General features: G+C 48.5%; 8 protein-coding genes across 8 annotated transcripts; 4 read left to right on the forward strand and 4 right to left on the reverse strand.

Moving 5' to 3' along the window:
* Window positions 1-1,616: 1,616 nt before the first annotated feature.
* Window positions 1,617-4,455, forward strand: N7509_002529 (ankyrin repeat domain-containing protein; the record flags this gene model as incomplete). Its single annotated transcript, XM_056627166.1, has 3 exons — window positions 1,617-2,395; window positions 2,429-2,980; window positions 3,069-4,455. 3 exons carry the CDS (start codon window positions 1,617-1,619, stop codon window positions 4,453-4,455), a joined length of 2,718 nt encoding a protein of 905 aa, XP_056492961.1.
* A 600-nt stretch (window positions 4,456-5,055) lies between these two features.
* Window positions 5,056-5,712, forward strand: N7509_002530 (uncharacterized protein; the record flags this gene model as incomplete). Its single annotated transcript, XM_056627167.1, has 1 exon — window positions 5,056-5,712. The coding sequence occupies one exon, from the start codon at window positions 5,056-5,058 to the stop codon at window positions 5,710-5,712; it is 657 nt and encodes a 218-aa protein (XP_056492962.1).
* A 372-nt stretch (window positions 5,713-6,084) lies between these two features.
* N7509_002531 (uncharacterized protein) lies at window positions 6,085-6,828 on the forward strand (the record flags this gene model as incomplete). The annotated part of the gene is made up of 1 exon (XM_056627168.1): window positions 6,085-6,828. The coding sequence occupies one exon, from the start codon at window positions 6,085-6,087 to the stop codon at window positions 6,826-6,828; it is 744 nt and encodes a 247-aa protein (XP_056492963.1).
* Window positions 6,829-7,085: 257 nt separating this feature from the next.
* N7509_002532 (uncharacterized protein) lies at window positions 7,086-7,749 on the reverse strand (the record flags this gene model as incomplete). Its single annotated transcript, XM_056627169.1, has 2 exons — window positions 7,086-7,351; window positions 7,428-7,749. 2 exons carry the CDS (start codon window positions 7,747-7,749, stop codon window positions 7,086-7,088), a joined length of 588 nt encoding a protein of 195 aa, XP_056492964.1.
* A 583-nt stretch (window positions 7,750-8,332) lies between these two features.
* Window positions 8,333-10,250, reverse strand: N7509_002533 (cytochrome P450; the record flags this gene model as incomplete). Its single annotated transcript, XM_056627170.1, has 3 exons — window positions 8,333-9,000; window positions 9,094-9,735; window positions 9,854-10,250. The coding sequence occupies 3 exons, from the start codon at window positions 10,248-10,250 to the stop codon at window positions 8,333-8,335; spliced, it is 1,707 nt and encodes a 568-aa protein (XP_056492965.1).
* Window positions 10,251-10,609: 359 nt separating this feature from the next.
* On the forward strand, window positions 10,610-18,706 carry N7509_002534 (type I polyketide synthase; the record flags this gene model as incomplete). Its single annotated transcript, XM_056627171.1, has 10 exons — window positions 10,610-10,792; window positions 10,858-10,944; window positions 11,029-11,086; window positions 11,145-11,478; window positions 11,537-12,062; window positions 12,114-12,663; window positions 12,717-15,605; window positions 15,667-17,426; window positions 17,494-17,811; window positions 17,876-18,706. The coding sequence occupies 10 exons, from the start codon at window positions 10,610-10,612 to the stop codon at window positions 18,704-18,706; spliced, it is 7,536 nt and encodes a 2,511-aa protein (XP_056492966.1).
* A 575-nt stretch (window positions 18,707-19,281) lies between these two features.
* Window positions 19,282-20,408, reverse strand: N7509_002535 (cytochrome P450; the record flags this gene model as incomplete). Its single annotated transcript, XM_056627172.1, has 2 exons — window positions 19,282-19,712; window positions 19,829-20,408. The coding sequence occupies 2 exons, from the start codon at window positions 20,406-20,408 to the stop codon at window positions 19,282-19,284; spliced, it is 1,011 nt and encodes a 336-aa protein (XP_056492967.1).
* A 999-nt stretch (window positions 20,409-21,407) lies between these two features.
* N7509_002536 (FAD-binding oxidoreductase) lies at window positions 21,408-23,010 on the reverse strand (the record flags this gene model as incomplete). The annotated part of the gene is made up of 3 exons (XM_056627173.1): window positions 21,408-21,736; window positions 21,784-21,998; window positions 22,085-23,010. 3 exons carry the CDS (start codon window positions 23,008-23,010, stop codon window positions 21,408-21,410), a joined length of 1,470 nt encoding a protein of 489 aa, XP_056492968.1.
* Window positions 23,011-23,239: the final 229 nt, after the last annotated feature.

Below are 23,239 nucleotides of genomic sequence, written 5' to 3' on the forward strand. Positions count from 1 at the left end.
TTCCCAGAATAGTAAATGGGCAATGGAGATGTTGAGAACATCTTAGATCGCGGCTGCGGCAAGTGGGGCTTTGTGTGGCTGACGAACCTCACATTCCACAGATGTGGGTCAGCACTGGCAATTTCCATTGGCACGGGTAATGCGGGTCTTATCAATCTGTATACTTCCGGGACTACGTACACTTTATACTCAGGAACAGATTCTCGGTTTAAATGGGCACCAGGGCTCGAATTGAGCGATTGAGCGACCAATTTATATATGCAAGTATGCGGTGCAGTACCTGCCAAGATATCAGTCGTGGTATCTATTGGAGTATCTACCGAGATGGCGACAGAGGTACCTACTGAGGTAGTAGCCATTGGGAAATCAGATCAGTAGAGGAAGTGTTAAGTGTAGTTGGCATAATCAAGCCGGACTCATGTTAGGGGTGACCATGTTAGGGGTCTCAACGATCGTACCTGCCGTGTGTAGAGGCAGCGCTCCTTCCATATGTAGAGAGGACGTTGAATGTCGAGGTCAAAAACTTCCGCGTCCGTGATGGATTTTTCTCTTCTTTGCTGCGGCCTTAGTACCCATTTAAGATTTTTCGCAGAACATGTTGAAGTATCTTGGTTCTCAAAGGGGTTCTGATAGAATGGGATTATCTAACCAGAGCCATGCCATGGTAAACCTTCCAAGTTGCTCACAAGAGAAGGGGTCTCAAAAACCTTAAAACAGCTACTAGACCAAATCTGCACTAATAGAAATGTGGCTTTATTAGGATGCGGATATGCTCTACCAGATATGGCGCGGCTACCAAATTTGGGTGATATGCGGTCACTGGTTACCGCCATAGTCTCCTTCAAAGGTGTTTACGTCCCTCGAAAAACTTTCTGTTCCTTCAAATCTCTGTCCAATATCCGACTTCAATCCAAAATCCTTCAATAAGAAGGAGCAGGTGTCACTGTATTTAGGTTGCTGAGGCTCGAAACCTTGAGGGCTTTGGGGTCTGCCATATCTCTAGAATTTCGGCCCATCTAGAAAGACGTCAGACCCGAGGGCTTTGCTATATCGCATGTATCAATGCAGGAGTATGAACGTCTATCGTTGTTTTTGCTGATCCCGCTTTCGTATCTCTTGTATCTCTCCGTAGCCGGCTGGGATCACACTGTACTAGGAGTGTCCTTGGGTTTCAATATGTAAATTCTCCTTTACTTAATAGCCTGGAGCAAAGTGGTTATACAGGGGTTCGTATTTGGAAAAGTTGCTAATATCTCCAAAGCTGTCTTGGGAAATACGAGGTTCTTCGCAGCTCGGAGTAGGTTGAGACGGAAATGTACTAGCCAATTTGCCAAGTCCTCTCTGGTTCGCTGGTGAATGTTCTGAGGCTCCGCTTATTTTACCACAAAACGCCTTAGTCTGCGAATTAATTGGACTAGAAAGACTGCCTCGTATACTAGCGAGGAATGTACTACGTAGTAACTAGAACCTGTATGATGGGGCTGTGCCGCACTTGGCGCTGCCTGCCGCACCGACCTCTCCTTCTCCCCACCCCCAGCTTTCTAGAGTATTGTACCCCTCTGCCAGCCGCCTTTACGTGCATTCCCTCTTTTTTTCAAGCGACTGAGCCATTGGAAATGGATCCTATTTCTCTAGCCGTTGGCCTTGGGGAAATCCTACCTCTGATTTCCAGTGCTATCAGCACCGCCAAGGAGTACATCGACACCGTCAGGTCAGCAAGAAAGTCAATTGCGGCACTGATCAACGAACTTGAGGTTCTGCAAGCTAACGTCAAAAACCTCTATTCCCTTCTAAAGAGCAACACCTTTACAGAACGATCGGTTCGCTTCGATGAGAATTCCGTTCTCCTGACATGCTCTGCCGCCTGCGAGGCAAAGCTGCAGTCGCTTTGCAAAACACTCAAACAAGAAGCGAAGGGGAGAGTGAATCGTCTACTGTGGCCCTTTACTCAGAAGGAATACCAAAAGGCTATACAAGACTTGCGGAATTTCACCAACTGGATGCAATTCGCGTTATCCATCGATGGTTGCCGTGTTTTATCGCAGACATCGGAGGATGTCTTGAAGTTAATGGGTCAGCAGCTGGAGAGCTTCAAGGCGACACAGACACTGCAAATGGGCACACTTCAGATAATTGAGATCCTGAAAGACCAGAGGCTCACTGATGAAGTAAAGGTTGAGCAAGAGGCTAGAAAGAGTATTTTGAATTGGATATCGACCTCGAAATACTATCAGAAACACCAGCTGATCCAGGCATCGAGGACACAAGAGACCGGTCTTTGGATCATGAAGAGAAAAGAGTTTATACAGTGGCGAGATGATAACTCTGCGTCGAATATTCTCGTTTGCCCGGAATCCAAGGCTCGGGCAAGACAAATATTGCGTAATGCTCCCTAGTGCTAATTTGGGATTACTTGCTGATGTTTCAGTTCGATAATAATCGATCAACTTCTCGACTCGAATGCCAGCAAAGATTCACCGGTCGCATACTTCTATTTCGACCACCAAGATCAATCTACTCAAAAGACGCCAGAAGTTCTTTGTTCTATCCTGCGACAGCTTCTCGACCAATTGCCGAATGTCCCGAGTGCCGTGACAGAGCTATTTGAGAAGAGCGACCGCCGGACCCAAATGCCGCTCCACGAGTGTGAAAGATTCCTCACTGATCTGGCTTGCGAAGTGAAGTGTGCATACTTAGTGTTTGATGGACTTGATGAATCGGAACACCGGAGATCTTTCCTCCAAAGCATACAGAATCTAGCTGGGAATCGCCAATTTCGTTTGCTGGTTACGAGTCGACCTCATATTCGGGACACGGTAGATATATTCCAGGACTACCCTAACCTACCGATCGAGGCAAACAGGGAAGATCTCAAAACACACCTCTACCAGGAGCTCGACCAAGGAGGAATTTATGATATTGCGGATCAAGAATTCGTGAGGGGATTGGTCCGGAAACTAGTGCGTGGAGCAGAAGGGATGTACGTATTTCCTGTTTTCCAAGCAGGGCCACTCTATCCATCCAGCCTGTCCCATATGTGACCTAATAACAAATGCCTTACAAACTAGGTTTCTGCTCCCCGTTCTACAGCTCCGTACTATTCTAAAGGAGCCTACACTAGGTGAAATGGAAGACAAGATAGCGGACCTGTCAGGGAGTCTTAACGATGCATTCGCGGATACCATTTCGCGCATCCAACGACTACCCAAAAGTCGCAGTCGGGTCGGCATGGATGCGCTTATGTGGCTTTGTCACACCACTCGAGCAATGTCAGAAGCCGAACTCAGTGATGCTTTGGCTATCCGTAGCGCACAAACCGTTGTTAACGTCAAGTATCGTCCAACAACAAAGACAATTCTCGAATGTTGCCAAGGACTAGCGACTGTGGATGGAGAAGGTCGTATACGGCTTTCTCATTATGCAATCCAAGAGTACTTGCGAGACCACTCAGGGAATTTCTTTCCACGAGCAGAAGCCATAATTGCGGTGACTTGCCTCCGCTATCTCGTCTTCGAGGATTTTCAGGATGGACCTTGGTCGACCTCGTTCGAGATTGAGTCTAGAATGAAAGTGTTTCCATTTCTTCCCTGGGCCGCTATGTATTGGGGACGATTCACACGGCAGACCGAAGGCGACCCGGAAGTTTGGACCACGCTGTTCACCTTCTTCTCTTCCCCCGCGGCTACGGCCATTTCAAACCAGGTGCGCCAGTACTCGATGCCGCGCAACAGTAAATATTGGGATAAAGGCGAGTGTCGCAGCTTCTCGGCGCTTCATCATGCCTCACGACACGGACTTGAGCGAGCGCTCAATACTCTGATTGGCAGCGGTGCCTACGGCGTGAACGAATTGACGCAGATGGGCTCTACACCGATCATCCATGCTGCTGCCGGCGGTCATTTGCTGACGACTCGAAGCTTGTTGGCCCACGGAGCGGATCCGTACCTGCGTAACTGGTACGGCAATGCGCTGCACTGTGCTACTGAAGCAAACAATGCGAACACAGTGCGCGAACTAGTGCGTTGGGGAATGGATCCTAATGCCGAGAACGAAGACCGTCCTTATCTCGTTGCCGCTCTAGGGGAAGACGCAGCCGAGGCATTTGCAGCACTTGTCGAGCTCGGCGCTGACATCGCATTTCAGAGTTCGTGCTGGGGCCAAGGTCACCTATTCTTCGTCGCAGCTTTCTTGGACTGTGATGAGGTCGTCGGACTCATGCTGGAGCGGAGGTGGGCCGAAACTGAGATGAGAAATGCGTGCGGGCATACAGCAATCCACTGTGCCACTTTAGGCGGCGCAGTCACGACGGTGAGGAGATTGGTGGAGGCTGGGGCCAATGTTGATGCCATGGACAACGCGTGCCGTACAGCCCTGGAGCACGCGGAGCACGACGGTAACAGGACCATCGCAAAATTGCTGCGAGATTGTGGGGCCCGGTCATCGCAGCTGAGTTGAGGGTGTACAGATACAGAACATGCTTCTCACGGCTCTCGCAGTTCTTGCACTTCTGGGGAAATGGGGCCAAATCGTGTTTGCAGGCTCAGCGTAGGCTAAGGCTGCCCTAACGCTGGGCTAACGTCGGCTTCACGAGATGGCCAATCAAAACCCGCCCAAGTGCCTTCTCCACTGGATTTGTCCCCGAGCAGGCAGCTGAAACTGCAAGGAAACTGCAAAGTGCCACTCTCGTCGGTGCTTGGTGCTCGGATCCAATTCGTCGCCTAGCGAGTCGGCGATGCTGATCGTTGCTGATCAACGTCAGAGCAGAACATCGCCCCCCTGGTGTCCCCCATATATATCTTATTTGCTTTTCAGAAATTGCTTCATTCACTTAAATGATATCTCTGAGATCTCCCTAGAGGACTACTACCTCGCCCTTTAAATTGAATAACCTCCATACAAACCTGCGTGATATAGGGCTGACTGCGGATCCAACGATCCCCACTGCTACTTCTTCCAAAACAGGTAACTTTGCGCGCAAGTTTTTAATATTTCCCCTACTCTCTTTGACCCCTTCACTCGGATCGGGATGGTGGGAGTTCCAGGCAGATCTGGTGGATGCGCAACTTGTCGCAGGAGAAAGAAAGGCGTACGTTGAACCTCGAAGCAAGCCGTCGGCCTCGGGTTTCTCCCTCATATAAGCTCATTCTGACACCCCTGGGCCTCAAACAGTGCGACAAAAATACACCATTTTGTGGCCAATGCGTTGAGGCTGGACTGGTGTGCGAAGGCTACGGTCGACACCATTCAGTGTGGATCAACTCAACATACGGCGAGGATCGCAAAACTCCTAGCGTTATACGCACTCGCACAAGCGGCCCACCTACCATTACCTTAAATGACTCCCTCATGAGAGTTACCAGAGAGGACCGTTATGTAGGCCTTTATCTGGCTGCCTTTCTCCCAAACGGCCGCCTCTTGTCGCGGGATGCCTCATATATATCCGCTGCAGGTTGGCTAAAATACCATAATGTACTATGCCGCTCTGAGAAAACCCTGCGCTTCATAACGCTCGCACATGGCCTGTCAATGCTGGCAACGAGGGATAATGATAGTCAATTGAAGTTCAAAGGCGTCGAGGCTCACCGCATGGCGCTGCAGGAAATGCGCAAGGCAGTGCAGGACCCGCAAAGGGCTACTGGAGACGGACTTTTGGCGGCTGTTAGGCTTTTTCGCTTCTACGAGGTAATTAGTGCTTTCACATGTTACCCTTGAAATATGATCAGGTTGCTCACGTTACAAGATTATCTATGGTGCTGAGACAAATGGATCAAATCGAGCAAATCCCACTGCCCAGATCAAGGGCTACTATGCCCATACCGAAGGTGAAATGGCCTTATTCACGAATAGAGGTTGCGATAAGAGGTGGAGCGAAGCAGGAAGATACTTACTTGCAAGTGGCCGTATTGTATCGGTAAGTAAGGCCAAACACCAGGTTGGGTCAAAGGGTCTCCGGTGTTGATCTGTCAAAATCTAGTTCATTTTCAGCGTTGGCCGAAGACAGTCCTCCACCTTCGATAATGGTCCATGGATGACAGTTCCTGGAAAGACACAAGAAAGTCACCCCTCGAGGAACTTACCGATATCATGGTCCAAATTCCCGGCTTATTGGAAGAGTTAGATATAATTCGAGCTTCCACTATTGAAAAGGGTTCCCCACAAGCGTGGGAGAACTTGCTCGAAAATTGCTCTCGCTTGGAACGACAATTACTGGCCTGGAGAATTACCATGGGAGATGATATAGGAACCTACGATTACACCCAATCGGACAGTACCATTCCACTGCCGGAAGACGATAGGGATTATCCAGTGCTGCACATGAGCTTCTTTTACTGGAGCTGTTCTATCATCCTATATACCACAATTCACATCGCCGCGAACGAGGCGATTCAAAACCAAGTTAAAACTCACTGTTCTCCGATCCCGTTCTCCTCACCAGAGCACCCCAACTATCATGATGAACGAAATCCTACTTTGCACGCCCACCGGATCATCCACGCTCTTCCTTTATCCTATAAGCCTCACGCCGGTGGCTATGCAGCACTAAGCTCAACATTTCCGCTCGGCATGGCCGTCCGTTATCTTCTGGTTGCTCATCTTTTCCCACACAAGGATAACTCTGCAGATACGGAATATGAGTTCCTACAGCAAACTCTGTCGCAGCCTTTCATGGGGGCGTATATCGCACGTTTTATTAATCATCTACACAAGGTAGACACACCCACCACACCGCTGAAGGAGATGCCAGGGTGGCATGGGACGGAGTTGAGGGCTATGAGATGGTGGTTTGGGCCCTGTGCTGAGATTGAGTTGGGGAAATATAGAGATTGAAACTAATGACATGAAAGAAATGTAATTTTAGACTTGATCTTCCCATGTTGCACAAGAAGATGTTAGGGCAAAATATAAGGTAAAGCTTCAAGTTGGAAGGGGCTCAAAATCCTAGTAACAACCCTATTGGCCGGATCCAACGTGCAAGTGCCAAGTGCCACCGAATTTATACGGCTTCTGATCGGACTAAGTAAATGTTTGTTGTCTCATCTCAAGTCTCCGCATTTTGTGCGCCAAAGCCTTCACCATCCGTTTAACTAATCATTGTTTTTCTCATCAAAGCAGATACACAATCCAGCGATAAGTGCCATGTCAACACCAGGTGCCACAATCACACTATAATTGTCTTTCCCAAAGACCATATGACGAGCAGTAAAAAGCTTCCTGTAAATACGAGCCACAGTCTCACCAGTCTGTTCTTCGACAACATTGGCAATGTGGTCCATCCAGTTTCCGCTCATGGTCAAGGTCACTTCATTGGCACCAGGGTCGGTGAAGGTGGTGGTGGCTTTGGATCCGATTACTAGTACGACGGTCAGAACTTGAAGTTATGTTCTTATAAGGACGGCTGGACAATTATACTAAAGGATAAATCTCACTTTTATGACTGTTCTTGACTTCACAAATCTTGTTTCCATCGGGTTCCTTCATCACATATGTGGTATGGATATGCATATGCTCTTTGCAAATATCAAACAGGTGATTGCCTCGCATGTCTTCGACTTTCTTGCGCCCAGAAAAGGATGGCCAGGCACCAGTCACTTTCAAAAATGGTGCTCCATTGTCGAACTTAATTTCGAAGCTGTCGCCAGTTAGAGAGAAAATTCTCTCTTTCAAGACTAATGTCTGCGGCTGGGTTGCAATGAACTCTTCGAACAGCGCCACAGGCTTCGACAGAGGATAGAGACTTAGTTGAGACATGACGAATATGGGCTCCGGCCAAATGAATTGAAGAAAAACAAGGATAAATGAGCAAATTTTTGGGGATTACTTCTTATATTCTTTGGCCTATCATGAATTCTTGCCATCCATAGGCCAATGAGACGGGCTGCCGCCCCAAACTGTATCTAGTTGGGGCTGAGGGTGTTTAAGTGGAAGCTAGCCTCATTGGGTTTCAAGTTGCGATTAGTGACTTGGGAGTTAACTGCCGGCTAACTAACTAACTGGTTGGAGACTTCTAACTAACCTACTGGTTACTAGTTCCGGCTCCGCCGAATTAACTTTGTCGACAGCAGAATCCGCTACTGTGCTACAGTAGTTGTAGTTTTCACAGCTCTTATTTTAAATTAGTGGAGATTCCTCCAAGGCTGTTGCCCCATCCATGCACAAGATGCATGCTGAACTTCTGGACAGTACCTTCTTATCGCAATTTATTAGATGCTGAGGTTTGATATGAATTGCATTAAACACTCTACATGATAGAGATCCGTAAATTTACTAGAACAAATACTTTAATCAAAAACTCAGGCTTAGACTACATTCAAAGTTCCCGCATTCTGCAACACTAGCGAGGCTGGAGTTGCAATCGCACATTTCCCAGTGGAGACAACGTGATTGTCCCTGAACTTTTCCTGAACAGATCTCGTTCAACCGATGTCCGGACCGATCCGGGCGCCAAGCGCACGCGGTACTCTCTCAGCAAGGTTGCAAAAAATGCAATGTACTCCGCTTGAGCAAACTTGCGTCCAAGACATGCTCGTGAGCCATCGGAGAATGTTAGGAGCGTGCCTTTCATCTGACGAGTCTTATCCGAGGGAACAACGTATTTTTCACCCGGAGAACTCCGCCAGCGGTTCGGATCCAACTTGTAAGGCTCTGGCCAATATTTTGGGTGATAATGAACTGCCGGAGCATTGAGATAAACACGAGTACCGCCAGGGAGGTCGTAAGACTTTGGAGTTCCGTCGGGCCTGTCGGTTATGATACGCTCGGACTGGTGGACCATCTTCGTGATGAGGGTAACCCCAGGAAACAATCTGAAGGTTTCGTACATAAACCCATAAGTGTATTCCAGGAACTCGAAATCGTCCTCATACGTCAGCGTATCTCGATCGGCGGATTTGGCCCTCGAATGTGCCTTGTCAATCTCCTCGATGACTCGGTCCTGGATGTCTTGATAGAGGGCGAGAGCGGCTAGTCCATATATAATGGCATTGGCGGTGGTTTCATATCCTAGAGTTCGTGCCAAGTGTTAGAGAGAGAGGTGGAGAGAGGTAGAGAGAAGATATTTGGGTAGAGGCTGTTTGGAGATCGAGGGAAACAAACCAGCCAGCAGGTAGATAAAGAGATTCCCCAGGGTTTCATCTTCAGTGAAGCCCTGTTTCCGCTCACCAGATTTTCCAGATGCTTTTGACGAAAGCTGTTCTGAGTTGAACATCACCGACGATCGAACCACTGCAGTGAGAAGATTTCCGCGAGACTTTTTATCATCGTGATTAATATTAGCTGTCAGCTTAGCCTCCTGATCTCGAATAATGTCTCGTAAATATCGGTCTAATTGGCTATGCGCCAATGCAGCTTCGCGATGTATAATTCTTAGTACCCATCGGGGATAGAGGAGAATCGTCACCATGTTATGCAATGTATCCTGAAGCGCGTGTAGGAAGGTTAGTTGATAACCAATAGGGATGGTCTGATTGTCATCTTCCTTGCTCCATTCCAGCTGCTTCCCGAAGCCAGCCAAAGAAATCACGGCAAGGGTCAGGGCGTTCGCATCTCGTTGAATTTCGGTAGGCGGGGATTTTGCCCAAGCCTTCGTCAGGAGCTTGGTCTGGTGAACTGTCTCCTTCCAAACCAAGCTGTTGACACCGGAGATGTCGCCGAATGGCTGGGCGGTAATGCGGACATGAAATTGGTATGTCTTCCCTTCGGCGGTGGCGACATTCATACCATAGGGCTCGAGAATTTCTACATCGAAGCAATTGAGAGATGGTTCATTCAATAAGAATAGCAGGGGAAATTTGAAGGGAGGTGGAGGGAAGTTTAAGGAAGTAGAGCGGTGTCAGTCAAGTGTCAGGGATCGTACTGTATTTGTCTCGCGGTTTGGTGAAAACATTCCGCCGATTCATCACATCCCAGCCCATCATTGCATCCGCTGAATAACAAATGATTCCCTCGGGAGATACGCAAAGGAACACATCTCCGAATTGATCATGCGCTTGTCTTTTGTCCTCCCAAGCCCAATCTTTGACGAAGAACCGACACCAGCGTGGCCATCCTTTGCCACGATCCAAGTATCCGCGATACAGATACCGGAGAGGTGGATTGAGAAGGAGGGCAAGCACTTCGGTTTCGAGCAGAGGTGTGATGATATAGGGTAAAGTGGTCTTGCGAGCGAGTCTGACGAAGTGCAAAAGACGAACCGCTTTATAAAGGAGCAATGCTCCCAATATGCTCAAAGTGGGTGGAAGTAGGGAGGCCATTTTGCAATACCGGTCACACTCGCCATCGTGATGGAGGCATTACGGCTTAAGAAATGCTTATGGATTGTCATTCATTCTGGATATCCTGATCTGGTCAAGTTTTGATTTTCGAAAGTGTCGCGCAGTTCGCGGAGGTTGCTCATTCGGGCAAGTTCCAGCTCCGGTAAGCTCAGCTCCCTACCTGAGTATCTTCCCAACAAACAACCAAATCGGTTTACTAATATAGCAATTGTTCATTTTTCTAGCATCTTACATAGGATTACCAGAGAAAGCCACTTGACATTCTGAACTGGCATACCAAGTACGAATAGACTTTTGACGTTACGTTTTTCCTTCGCTTTCACCCAACTACGCCAATCATGGAGACGAAGACTACGCCACTCGCCATCATTGGGATGGCCTGCCGGTTCTCTGGTGGCGCCTCAAGCCCAGAAAAACTCTGGCAGCTATGTGTGGATGGAAAAAGTGCTTGGAAAGCGATTCCTCGGTCTCGATTTTCACAGAAAGAACTGCATCACCCAGATAACCAGAAACAAGGAACGGTGCGTCGATTCATCCAACGGTCTATTTCCTTCTCCGATGTGCTTGAGACTGACTCAAAATTCAGACAAACGTTGAAGGTGGTCACTTCTTGGAGGAAGATATATCACTTTTTGATGCAGCTTTCTTCAACTTCTCATCGGAAGTGGCTAGTGTAGGTATCCGGCGAGCGAGATCCGAGTGGAATCTCATACTAAAAAGAGAAGCCATGGAATTCAGCTGACTAGTCTTGCCTTAGACTATGGACCCGCAATTCAGACTTCAACTGGAAACTGTGTATGAAGCACTTGAAAGTGGTGAGTGAACAACGCGAAGAATCGGAGGCAGGAAGGAAGTTAAACTAATCCTTGCTAGCTGGAATTCCACTGGAGAAGATTGCGGGCTCTCGCACTTCTGTCTACGCGGGCGCTTTCTTCCGCGACTATCACGATTGCTTGATGCGTGATCCATCCACATTGTCCCGTTTCTTCATGACTGGGAACGGATCAGCCATGGCGTCAAATCGAATCTCCCACTTTTATGATCTGCGAGGACCGAGTATGACTGTCGACACCGGTTGCTCAACGACCCTGACGACATTGCATCTAGCATGTCAGAGTCTTCGTAATGGAGAGTCGGACGTATCTATCGTTGCTGGATCAAATATCTTACTGAACCCGGACATGTTTGAGTCGATGTCGAGCCTAGGGTGAGAGCACATTCCCTCCTTTTACCAGAGAGATTTTTAAACTGAAACTCTTTTAAAGATTTCTGTCACCATCCGGGAAGTCCTACGCGTTTGACCACCGTGCGTCGGGTTATGGACGAGGTGAAGGAATCGCTACCTTGATCGTGAAGCCTCTGGACAGTGCACTGCGAGATGGAGACCCCATCCGAGCCGTCATTAGAGAAACAGCCCTAAACCAAGATGGGTGGACGCCGACTATTACTTCACCTAGCCAAACAGCCCAACGAGATCTAATTCGATCATGCTACCAAAAGGCTGGTCTTGACCCCCTGGACACGAGCTATGTAGAGGCACATGGAACTGGAACGCCGGCTGGAGATCCTGTGGAAGCAGCTGCACTTAGCTCCGCTCTTAATCGAAATCGACCGTCCGAGAATCCTCTATTTATTGGCTCTGTGAAGGCAAACATCGGCCATACAGAAACGGCCAGTGGACTAGCGAGCATCATCAAAGTGGTCATGGCGCTTGAAAAGGGCTACATTCCGCCGAGTGCCAACTTCGAAAAGCCGAACAAGGACATTAATATGAATTCATTAAACATAGAGGTAGGCCAAATATTTCAGAGGGATAGCTGGACCGAAGCTGATATTCGCTAGATTCCAACTTCAGTGAGACCCTGGCCGCAAGATCTTCGAAGGGCATCTGTCAATAACTTCGGGTACGGGGGCGCCAACGCGCATGTTATTCTTGAATCGCCTGGGACCTTCTCAAACATTACAACTCAGCCCGTCTACGAGAGCAATGAGTTGGAAAACAGGCTTTTCGTCCTCAGCGCTAAGGATGAAGTGGCTGTGTCAAGGATGGCATCTATGATGGGGAAGCACCTTCGCGGCCTCACTTTGGAGGATGAGAGCGCGTACATGCGCCATCTAGCTTTCACTCTCGGGCGGCGTCGCTCAAATCTCCCATGGAAAGCGACATACTTGGCATCGACTAAGGACCAGTTAATTGAAAGTCTAGATCATGGCCAGGTTGCTCCTCAGCAGGCAACTCAGCAACCCCGACTTGGCTTTGTATTCACCGGACAAGGCGCACAGTGGTATGCAATGGGCCGGGAGCTTACCGACGCTTATCCTGTATTCAAGAACGCGCTCCTTGAAGCAGATGAGCATCTGAAGAGCTTTGGCGCGGAATGGTCAATTATTGGTATTTATCTCATTCGCGACTTCATGTCGGTCAACGCTGATCAATTTGAATAGAGGAGCTCGGTCGCGATGAGGCTACTAGCAAGGTTAACTCCGCAATGATGAGTCTTCCACTTTGTACCGCCCTACAGATCGCTTTGGTGAAATTGTTGCGTTCTTGGAATATTTTGCCGACAGGTGTCACTGGCCATTCAAGTGGTGAAGTTGCTGCCGCTTTCACAGCCGGTGCGATCGACGTGCGATCTGCTATGGCAATTGTTTACATGCGAGGGGCACTCACAACAAGCTTCCAGCAAAAGATTGGGTCTGGCCGCGGAGGAATGGTGGCAGTAGGTCTCGGAAAAGAAGCCACCGAGGCATACATTGCCAATTTGGTGACTGGGCGTGTTGTTGTGGCCTGTGTCAACAGCCCCGACAGCGTGACCGTCTCTGGGGATATCGCAGAAATCAAGGAGTTGGAATCGCAACTTAAGGCGGATGGGGTATTCTATCGCGTGCTGAAGGTCGAGGCTGCCTATCACTCACACCACATGCAGCCTTTCGCAGATGAGTATTTGGCGGTGCTACAGCAAATTCTGACTCATGGCCAATTCGATAGCGAGATCATATATTCATCGCCGGTCACAGGTACCTGGGCTGGTGGGGATGAAGTGAGCCGCGCAGAGCACTGGGTCCAGAATATGCTTCAGCCTGTTCTCTTCCTTGATTCCCTGACCAATCTGTGTCTGTCCAGTGAGTCGCAACAGCAAATCGACGTGATACTCGAGGTGGGCCCACACAGTGCCCTCGCAGGCCCAATACGACAAACCATGGGTCTCCCTGCGTTCGAAGGGAAGGGTGCTTCTTACTTTTCCTGTTTGTCGCGTGGCAAAAATGCGGTGGAAACTATGCAGACACTTGCCGCGAGTTTGTATGGCCGAGGTTCCAGCGTTGATCTGGGCGCTGTAAATTTCCCCATTTCGCATAATGACCTCAAGGTGCTTCCCAATCTCCCGTCCTATCCATGGAATCACGAACACTGCCATTGGGCCGAGCCCCGTTTGAATAGGGAACATCGATTGCGCAAGGAGAAGTACCACGACCTACTTGGTAGCCCGCTCACAGGATGCAACACGTTCTCCCCAAATTGGCGTCATATAATCCGCCTCTCTGATATACCTTGGCTTCGAGACCATAAGGTGCAGGGCAATATCATTTACCCTGGTGCCGGATACATATGCATGGCCATTGAAGCTCTAAGCCAGTTAACTCGAGGCGATAGCAACACGATACAAAGCGTCAGTCTAAAGGATGTCGAGATATTAAGTGCATTGATCATTCCAGAAAACGACACGGGTGTTGAGGTCCATCTGGCATTGCACGAAGGTTCGGGGAAAATGCTCACTCGCCAGCCTTGGCAAACTTTCCACGTTTATTCTTGCGACAGTACCGGGAAATGGACAGAGCACTGCAAAGGACTTATCGCCCGCGACCAAGATATGGAGCCCTCACTTGGGAGCATCAGCAACAATGACAACATGTACCTTCGACGACTCAGCCCCAATGAGCTTTATCGTGTACTGCAAACAAAGGGTGTTTATCATGGCAACGCCTTCCAGAATCTTTTGTCGATTCAGTCCTGTCAAGGTCTCTCCAAGAGTGCATTTCGAGTTGCCGATACAGCATTCTCGATGCCATGTGGTGTCGAGGAACCTCACATTTTACACCCAACCACTCTTGATTCGATTTTCCAGGCTGTATACAGCTCATTGCCAAGCACTGCACTCAAAGAAGACGCGGCTATGGTACCCCGGTCATTCAAGCGAATGGATATTCGAACCACAATTTCGAGCACGCCTGGTCATATCTTCGAAGCACGAGCTGCCCTGCATCGAGTCGACAAACAGGGCATGAGATCCTCCGTGATAGTTTCTAACGGAGATAGCCCAGATCCAGTACTGACTGTGGATGGCTTATACTACCAATCGCTCGGAAAGTCGGCACAGATAGATGGGGGAAAAGATGATGGCCAACACCATTACACAATGCAATGGGCACCGGATATATCTTTCCCGATCCCTAGGACCCTCAAGACAGCTCTTCAATTTGCTCCAGACTTCGATGAAATTGAGACCATTCGAGGGATTAGAGAAGCCTGCTTCTATTTCATGCAATGCGCGCTAGCTGATCTCCCGGAAGACAGAATCCTGAAATTTAACTGGCACCAACAGCGGCTACATTCATGGATGAAGGTGCAAGTCAAATTGGCCAACTTGGATGGATTTGGACCCACAAGTTCTGAATGGTTTATTCGATCCTTGGCACACCAGCAGCGCGTGATCAATCAAGTTCGAACTTCCAGCGTTGACGGCGAGATGGTTTGTCGAATTGGTGAGAGTCTTTCATTAATCCTGAAAGGCGAGGTGGCTCCCCTCCAACTCATGATGGAGGATGATTTACTCTCCGATTATTATGCACGAGCCGTCAGATGGAAACGCTCTTACTATCAGATCCAACAATTGACTCGTCTCTACTCCCACAAGAATCCCCGAGGGAAAATTTTGGAGATCGGAGCTGGAACTGGTGGATGCACGGAGGTTGTCCTTGATGCACTCAAAGAAGAAGTCACCTCTGGCTCGCATTACCGGTGTGCTACCTACGACTTTACTGATATATCCTCGGGGTTCTTCGAGGCCGCCAGCGAGAGGTTTTCGGAGGTGCGGCATTTGATGGAATTCAAGAAATTGAACATCGAAGAGGACCCGTCGGCACAAGGATTCCAAAGCAACGGCTATGATCTTGTTATTGCTAGTCAAGTCTTGCATGCGACCAAAAATATCAGTCGCACACTGGAAAATGCTAGAAAGCTGCTTCGTCCTGGCGGAAAGCTTCTTTTAGTGGAAATCACACAAGATGAGATTGATCTGCAGCTAATATTTGGAACTTTGCCTGGGTGGTGGCTAGGTAAGTCTGTTTGGTTATCGTCCAGCGAATTCAGCGACAACCAGTACTAATATACTTCTAGGAGAGGAAGCCGAACGCCAGTCAAGTCCTTCACTTACCATCCCTGAATGGCGGACGGCATTGAAGAGCACTGGGTTTGATGGGATTGACCTAGAGCTACATGACTGCGAGGACGAAGAATTCTACGTTTTCAGTGTTATCATGGCGAGTGCAGCCACCCCTGAGCCCGCCAGATACCCAGCAATCACCATCGTATACAAAGAGATGCCACCAACCAAGTGGTTGAGCAAACTCAGCGAATCTCTAGAAGAACTGACAACTTTTAAGCCAGATATCCAACGACTTGGTGACTTTGATGCCGAGGGTAGAACATGTTTGTTCTTGGGGAAAATGCACGAGGCTCTCCTAGACGAACCAGAACCATCAGAGTTTGAACTCATAAAATCGCTTCTCATCCAGGCCGCTGGTGTTCTTTGGTTATCACGCGGCAGTACAATTCATTGTGAAAGGCCACACAACAGTCTGCACACTGGCCTATTACGCACCCTCCGAGCGGAATACAGCAACAAAGTCTTAGCCTCCCTTGACTTCGACCCAATTACTGCGAGATGGTCGGCGAGTGTTATCTCGATAATACTGGATGTTGTTCAAAGACGATTCTCTCTGGGACAAGGCTCAAGTCATCTGGACAATGAGTATGCTGAGCGCGATGGAATAATGTGTGTACCACGTGTTTTCGAGATTGACGATGAGAGCACAAAGTCTGCCCTTGGGGTCGACAGCCACGAGAAGAAAACACAGTTGTTCCATCAATCGACTCAGAAGTTGCGCCTTCAAGTCGGAACCGCTGGCCTTCTTGACACCTTGGGCTTCGAGGCCGAGCCTATGCAAATAAGCGAAGTTTCGCAGGACTTCGTGGAGATTGAGCCCAAGGCATTTGGCTTGAATTTCCGAGATGTCATGGTTTCAATGGGCCAACTGAGTGCGGAAATCATGGGTTTCGAATGCAGTGGTGTTGTAACACAGGTAGGCTCAATAGCGTCTGAAAATGGATTCAAGGCTGGAGACCGCGTATGTGCTCTCATGCGAGGTCACTGGGAAAATCGCACACGCCTACATTGGACCAGCGTGGCTACCATCCCGGACAACATGACTTTTGAAGTCGCTGCATCTATACCCATGGCATTTACAACATCATACTATGCCCTCTATGACACTGCGCGTCTTGAATTCGGCGAGACTGTGTTAATCCACGCAGCAGCAGGAGGAGTTGGTCAAGCTGCAATTACCCTGGCCCAGAGGATAGGGGCAGAGGTTTTTGTAACCGCTGGATCGTCTGAGAAGCGGGAGTACCTCGCAAGTCATTTTGGTATTCCTGAAGATCACATTTTCTCCAGTCGCGATACCGGTTTCGCATCTCAAATAATGGAAATGACCGGCGGGAAGGGTGTTGATGTTGTCCTGAACTCCTTAGCCGGTGAGCTCCTTCAACGCACCTTCAACTGTGTCGCCCCTTTTGGGCGATTTGTTGAAATTGGGAAACGCGACTTGGAGCAAAACAATCAGTTAGAGATGAACGCTTTCACTCGTCATATATCCTTTTCCAGCATTGATCTCATCGCTCTTGGGGAGCACAAGGGTTCAACAGTATCACGCATCATGAACGATACCATGCGTCTGATCAAAGAGGAAAATCTCCAACTCGTTCAGCCTATTACCACCTACCCCATCACCAGAATTCAAGAAGCCTTCCGCATGCTGCAAGCGGGCAGACATATTGGAAAAATGATTGTGATCCCTGGCCCGGAAGATCGAGTCAACGTAAGTTTCAACATTGCGCCTAACATTGCCCTCGAAAACTAACTTAGACATTCTTGTCAAATCACAGGTTCTTTTGTCTGAGTGGTCCCTTCATCTCAACTCTGAATCAACCCATCTTGTCATTGGCGGAATGGGTGGAGTTGGACGATCGATCTGCGAATGGCTTGTCCAAAGAGGCGCCCGGAATTTGATCATCATGTCCAGGAATGCAGATCAGCAGGGACAACACAGTGTCTACCTGAAATCACTCCGGGCATTGGGGTGCAAGGTAGCTGTCACTAGCTGCGATATATCGAACAAAAATGATCTCAAGCATACTCTAGAGCGGTGCTTAGAATCGATGCCTCCTCTTCAAGGGGTCATCCACAGCGGTATGGTACTTCAGGTGAGAAATTTGCCTTTCACATTCCATCTCAAATCTCTGCATCCGAGATCTAACAACGTAAAAGGATACTGTCTTTGAAAAAATGTCGATTGCGGAATATACCAAGGCTGTACAGCCAAAAGTCCAGGGTACCTGGAACCTGCACCAAGTGCTATCCGACGTCGATCTCAATTATTTCATAATGTTATCTTCCCTGAATGGTATCACAGGCAATGTGAGTCAAGCAAACTATTCCTCTGGGAATAGCTTCCAAGATGCAGTAGCCCGACATCGCAGCGCACGCGGGCTACCAGCAGTTGCCATTGATCTCGGAATGGTTCGTGGTGTGGGATATGTGGCGGAAACGGAAGGGGTGGCCGATCGGCTGGAACGCATGGGCTTCCGCGCCGTGGATGAAGAAGAAGTCCTCCATCTCATCGAGGGTGCGATCTTGAGCCCGATTAGATCTGTCACTGACTCACAAATTCTCACCGGGTTCAATCCTCACCATCGAATTGACGACACAAACTTGTTTTGGGCGAGGGACCCAAAACTGAGTGGCGTCTTGCGCGCCACAGGCATCAAATCGAAGGCGCGGTCAAACCGAGTTGATGATTTGATGGATCTCCGCGAAAGATTACTCGAGTTGTCTACTGACTCCGAGCGGGCGACAGTGCTGGAGACTGGCATCGTGCGCAAGCTGGCGGCAATGTTTTTTGTCGAAGAAGAGAGCATCCAAGCGGGCGAATCTCTGGCCAAATATGGTGTTGATTCACTGGTGGCCGTAGAACTACGTAACTGGCTCGGTATCCAGTTGGCGATAGAGGTATCGATTTTCGATATCATGCAAAGTGCCTCTGTGAAGGAGTTGGCCAGCAGTCTGGTGACAAAATGGGTCGCTGCCAGTTCAGCTTAAACGTCTTATCTTTTCGGGTCATCCATCTTCGATGAATTTTTATATAGATCTAATAAAAACCAAGCTTTCTTGCTAGTTGCTGCGTCTGGAACTGGGATGGTCTGATTATTTTTAATGTCATCTCAAGGTGATACAACGACTTCGCTGACAGCCCCTCATAAACCACATCTGGGAAAACTCGGCGACAGCAATTTACTGATCTTCTTGAGAGTCCTTGAGCATAGTACTACACAATCCCATTTATCTCGAGGCCATGTAGTACTAGTAACCTACCAGTGAAAAACGCTTCCTTGAAGTTTTGTTCACAAACCTTGGAAGTACGTGTGTGACTGCTCCTGAGCCCGAGCTGGGCGCTCATCTTAACTAGAAGTGCCTAGAATCTAGACAGACGTGATGAAATGAAAAATATACCAGTCTAGTAGTGGCGATTGTGATCAATAACCGGATAGCAGGCTATCAATTACGCAAATACTAGTATCATCACACAGCCCTAAAAGGGTGAAGAAATTTATTGATGTGCCCATCAGAGCCTGTGAACATCCATTCCATGGTTTTATGCTCTTCCGACATGAAGTTCATCTGGTCACGGCTGTAACCTCGCTTCGTCGCCGGACTAGCACCTCCACGTTCTCATCTGGCATATTCTGCAGTTCAAATGTATAATTGGCCGGTCGCTCAGTTCTCCCTCCAGCAAATTTGAAATCATAATTGAGCAATAAGTGCGCCATTATCAGCTTTATTTCGTTTGCTGCGAAGAAGCGTCCGGAACATGCATGCTTCCCATAACCCCAGCTCAGACTTGACGATGCATTTGTTGTCACAAACCCAGCCGTCTTCTCTCCGGGAGTTGAGGGAACGAACCGAAATGGTTGAAGTGTGGATGGCGAAGGATAGAAAGCTGCATCCTGTGATATTGCGTGGGCGGGTACCCCGATGATCGTGCCCTTTGGGATAATGAGTCCGTCATGGAGCATGCAGTTGGACTGAATAACTCGACCAAAAGTGACTATAGCCGGTTCAATCAGCACCAGTAGAAATTAAAATGATGCATTCAAAAATTCGATAGGCGTGATCACGTCTAAAACGAAAGAAGCGAAGGCAAAGATGGTTTGGGGGACTGACGAAGAGAGAGGGGGTTGAACCGCTGGGATTCCTTCATGAAACTGTCCAACTTCAACAATTTATTCACAGCACCCTTGGTGAAGAGATTCTCTTCCTCGGAAAGCACCGATTGGACCTCTTCTCGCAACGGCTGAATATATTCTGGTCGGGCACACAGATCGTAGAGAAGATGGGTTGGTACCGAGGAACTAGTGCGAATTGCGGCAAATGAGATAGCTAGAGCTGTATAAGCCATAAAGTTCGGGTTTTTATCTGCAGGATCGGCGGCTTCCCACAGCATCTGCAAAAGATCGATAGGAATATCGCTCTTCTTTTCAATTTCCGATCGTATCTGGACAAGTGGACAAATGACTTGCTGAGCGATGGTGAAGTGACGGCGCACTCGATTCATCTCAGGTAGGATATGCTGGACTATTGGACGGAGCCATGCTGGATACTGCTTCAGTTTCTGCGAAGCTAACCACGTATCGGTGGTAAAATTGATCGATGTATCAGTCCAATCTCGATTTCGACTAAGGGATTTGCCACCCAGCATGCGATTCGATGCTCGTGATATAATTTGTGTGAATACCTCGGCCATTAGGACTGGCTTCCAATCTGGGCCTCAAATGTTAGTAAGATTATTTGATAGTGGCAATCTTGGTAATATCATGAACTGACCCTCTGATGGTGGCAGTAGAGACTGATATGCGTGAATAATCTCATCGTATACTTCAGGCATGATCAACTCTGTTAACGGATTTGTAAGAGGTCGAATCTGAGGATTTCGCTAGCTTATGCCCATACCGAGATTTCCGTTGAGAGATGTCTTGACGACATTTGGATGTAAGTGCCATTTCTGACCGATTGTAGTATATTGCCCTTCGAACATCTCAGAGAAGCTGGCCGTGAAATCGACCTCATTATTGGCGGCATTTTTGAGTTCATCCAAGTATTTAGTGGGGATCATCAAGCGTTCGCCGGCAGGAGAAGGAACATAAAAAAGTCCTCCTTCGGTCTATTGAACACTGAGTTAGCCAAGTCTTCCTTTTACTCTAAAATAATCTGCCGTCTATTAGAGTGTAACCAATACTTTCTGGTAACCTTCGAGCATAAAGTCGGCGCAGTTGTGAATAAAGTCTTGGCGGGCTCGTGGAAGAGAGATTTTACCCGCTTCCACACCAGCTACATAAACCCCAGGTAGCAGATTACTTCGTTTACGAGGTTTCAACCACGTAAGCAGAAATTAAACCGCAGGAAATAAGAGCACTGGTCTGGAGAAGGAGAGCAGTGTCCCTTGACAAAGGGAATAATTCGAGAATCATGGCGTTGAATAGAAGCCAAAGTAGATGTGAAAATATGGATATCTTTCAAGGACAATTTAGGTATGGAAAATCTGTTTGTTTCTATCGGGATACTTGAAAAGAACAATGCCAAATTGACAATCTCCTGCTGCCGCCCGATTAGGCAATATCCGAGGACACGCTCCCAATTTAGAATTTTCCAAAAACCCGGATATCAGATAATTCCACCTCCTATTATTCCATAAAAACCGATTTTCAAAGTCCCACTACCCCATTTGGGCGGCAAGAAGCGCCCCCTATACCCCCAGCTTGAACCCACCGGGTGAGAGGGCCTGGAAAACTCCAGAAGGATCTGAATCCAAAGTCAGCGGGAGACCCGAGGGACTTTCCTGAAAAGAAGACTTGCCATATTTCTTTCGTATACTCTTCAACTTTCCGAGTGACTCTCCCTTCCCATATGACTCGAATGGGGATTGGCCTGAGCCTGCGTCGTTCAGATTAACAAAAGGATAATAGACGTCAGCGGTCTTGGCCTTGGCCTCAATTTGAGCAATGACATTCTTGGAGAACTTGGCCACTCGCTCATCGTTACTCGGATTTTCCCAGGTGTTAGAAATCAACAACACTTTAAATCGTCAGCCATGATCAAATTTCAATTATTTATGCTCTTACCTAGAAAGCTGCCCTCAGCGGGATCAAGATCAATGGCGTCTCCTCCGGAGGCACGCGCAGCATCAAGCCAATCCTCGGTAATGGTTTGAAATGTAATACTAGTGAGCAGATCTGGTAGATCCGAGACTTCCTTGATAGCGGTATCAAAGAATGTGTTGTTTGCAAGGTAGACTGCTTCCGGCGTGGCTTTCACGGCGGTGGTCCAGAATGATCGCCTGATGGTCACGGAAAAAGCCACCGTTAGCTCGAAAAGCCCTTTGAGTATATATTTGAATCTCAAGTCGGGCAGAATTTGACTAACCTATTATTTCGATCCCAGTAGGAAGAGCTATTCTGCTCCACAACGAAGTTTGTGAAAGTGCGCAAGGAAGCGGAGTTGCTCGCGGCCGGAATTTTAGTAAATATCTCCAGCGCGGCCGGTTCTTTGACAGGAGCATTATATAGCAAGACGGCTGCCGGTTGAATTTGGCTAGTATTGGGGTACATCAGGAGTAGTGGGTCGGCCGCGGCCAGGGCATCCGCAGATCCTCCATGGGGAGACGAGAAGTTGGCTATCGCGTGGATATACGCGTCAAGTGAAGTGGCTGGGTATGCCAAAGTTCCACCCCAGATTTCCTGTATAGCGAAAGTCTTCATATCATATCGTGTGACAATGCCAAAGTTTTGTGAGCCTCCTTTCAGCGCCCAGAAAAGGTCTTTATTGGAGCTGGAATTGGCCTGGACAATGCGGCCGTCGGCGAGAACCACTTCGAAATTCACCACATTGTTGGTTGACCAACCAACCTTTGACCCATAGTAGTTTATACCTCCTCCGAGGAGCAAACCGCCGACGCCCACGGGGCCAAATCGGCCTCCAGCTGTTGTCAAGTTATGACCAGCCATCCAGGTGTAGACTTCATGCCAACGGAGTCCTGGGCCGACGTGAACCACCTTATGATCTGGCGTGAGATCAAGAATATTGAGGTAAGTGAGTGAGATAAGAACACCATCTGAGATCGAATTGGCTCCGGAATTGGGCATATGGCCACCACTGCGTACTGCAAACTTGGTCTTTGTCTTGCGCAAAATGCCAATGGAAGTCGAAACATCTCTGGCAGATCTTGGCTCGAACACGCAGAAAGCATCTTCGATGCAGGTTTGAGACCAAACGGCGTCAATTTTCGTGGTGTAGGATTCTGTCCCGAGACCGTTACGTGGTCTGGGAGGGCAGCCGCCAGTTGCGCGCATGCAGGTTTGCTGCCCGTCGCAGAAGTGCCAACAGCCAGCGCTGCAGCGGAAATCGAAAGAAAAGCACGCCTCCAATAATGCGGCATCGTTTTTTTTTTGTGATGGAAAATTATTAGTATTGCAGAACTCGCAACGAATTGCTTAAAGCCCTTATCTTGATCTCTTCGGGAATTGCCGTTCTGGACATCCGGGGCAGAACAAATCGGGTAAACCCGAACTTGAATCCATT

The sequence above is a fragment of the Penicillium cosmopolitanum genome, assembly GCF_028827165.1.
Source record: "Penicillium cosmopolitanum strain IBT 29677 chromosome Unknown utg000004l:1.0-4361866.0:1.0-4365735.0, whole genome shotgun sequence".
Lineage (NCBI taxonomy): Eukaryota > Fungi > Ascomycota > Eurotiomycetes > Eurotiales > Aspergillaceae > Penicillium > Penicillium cosmopolitanum.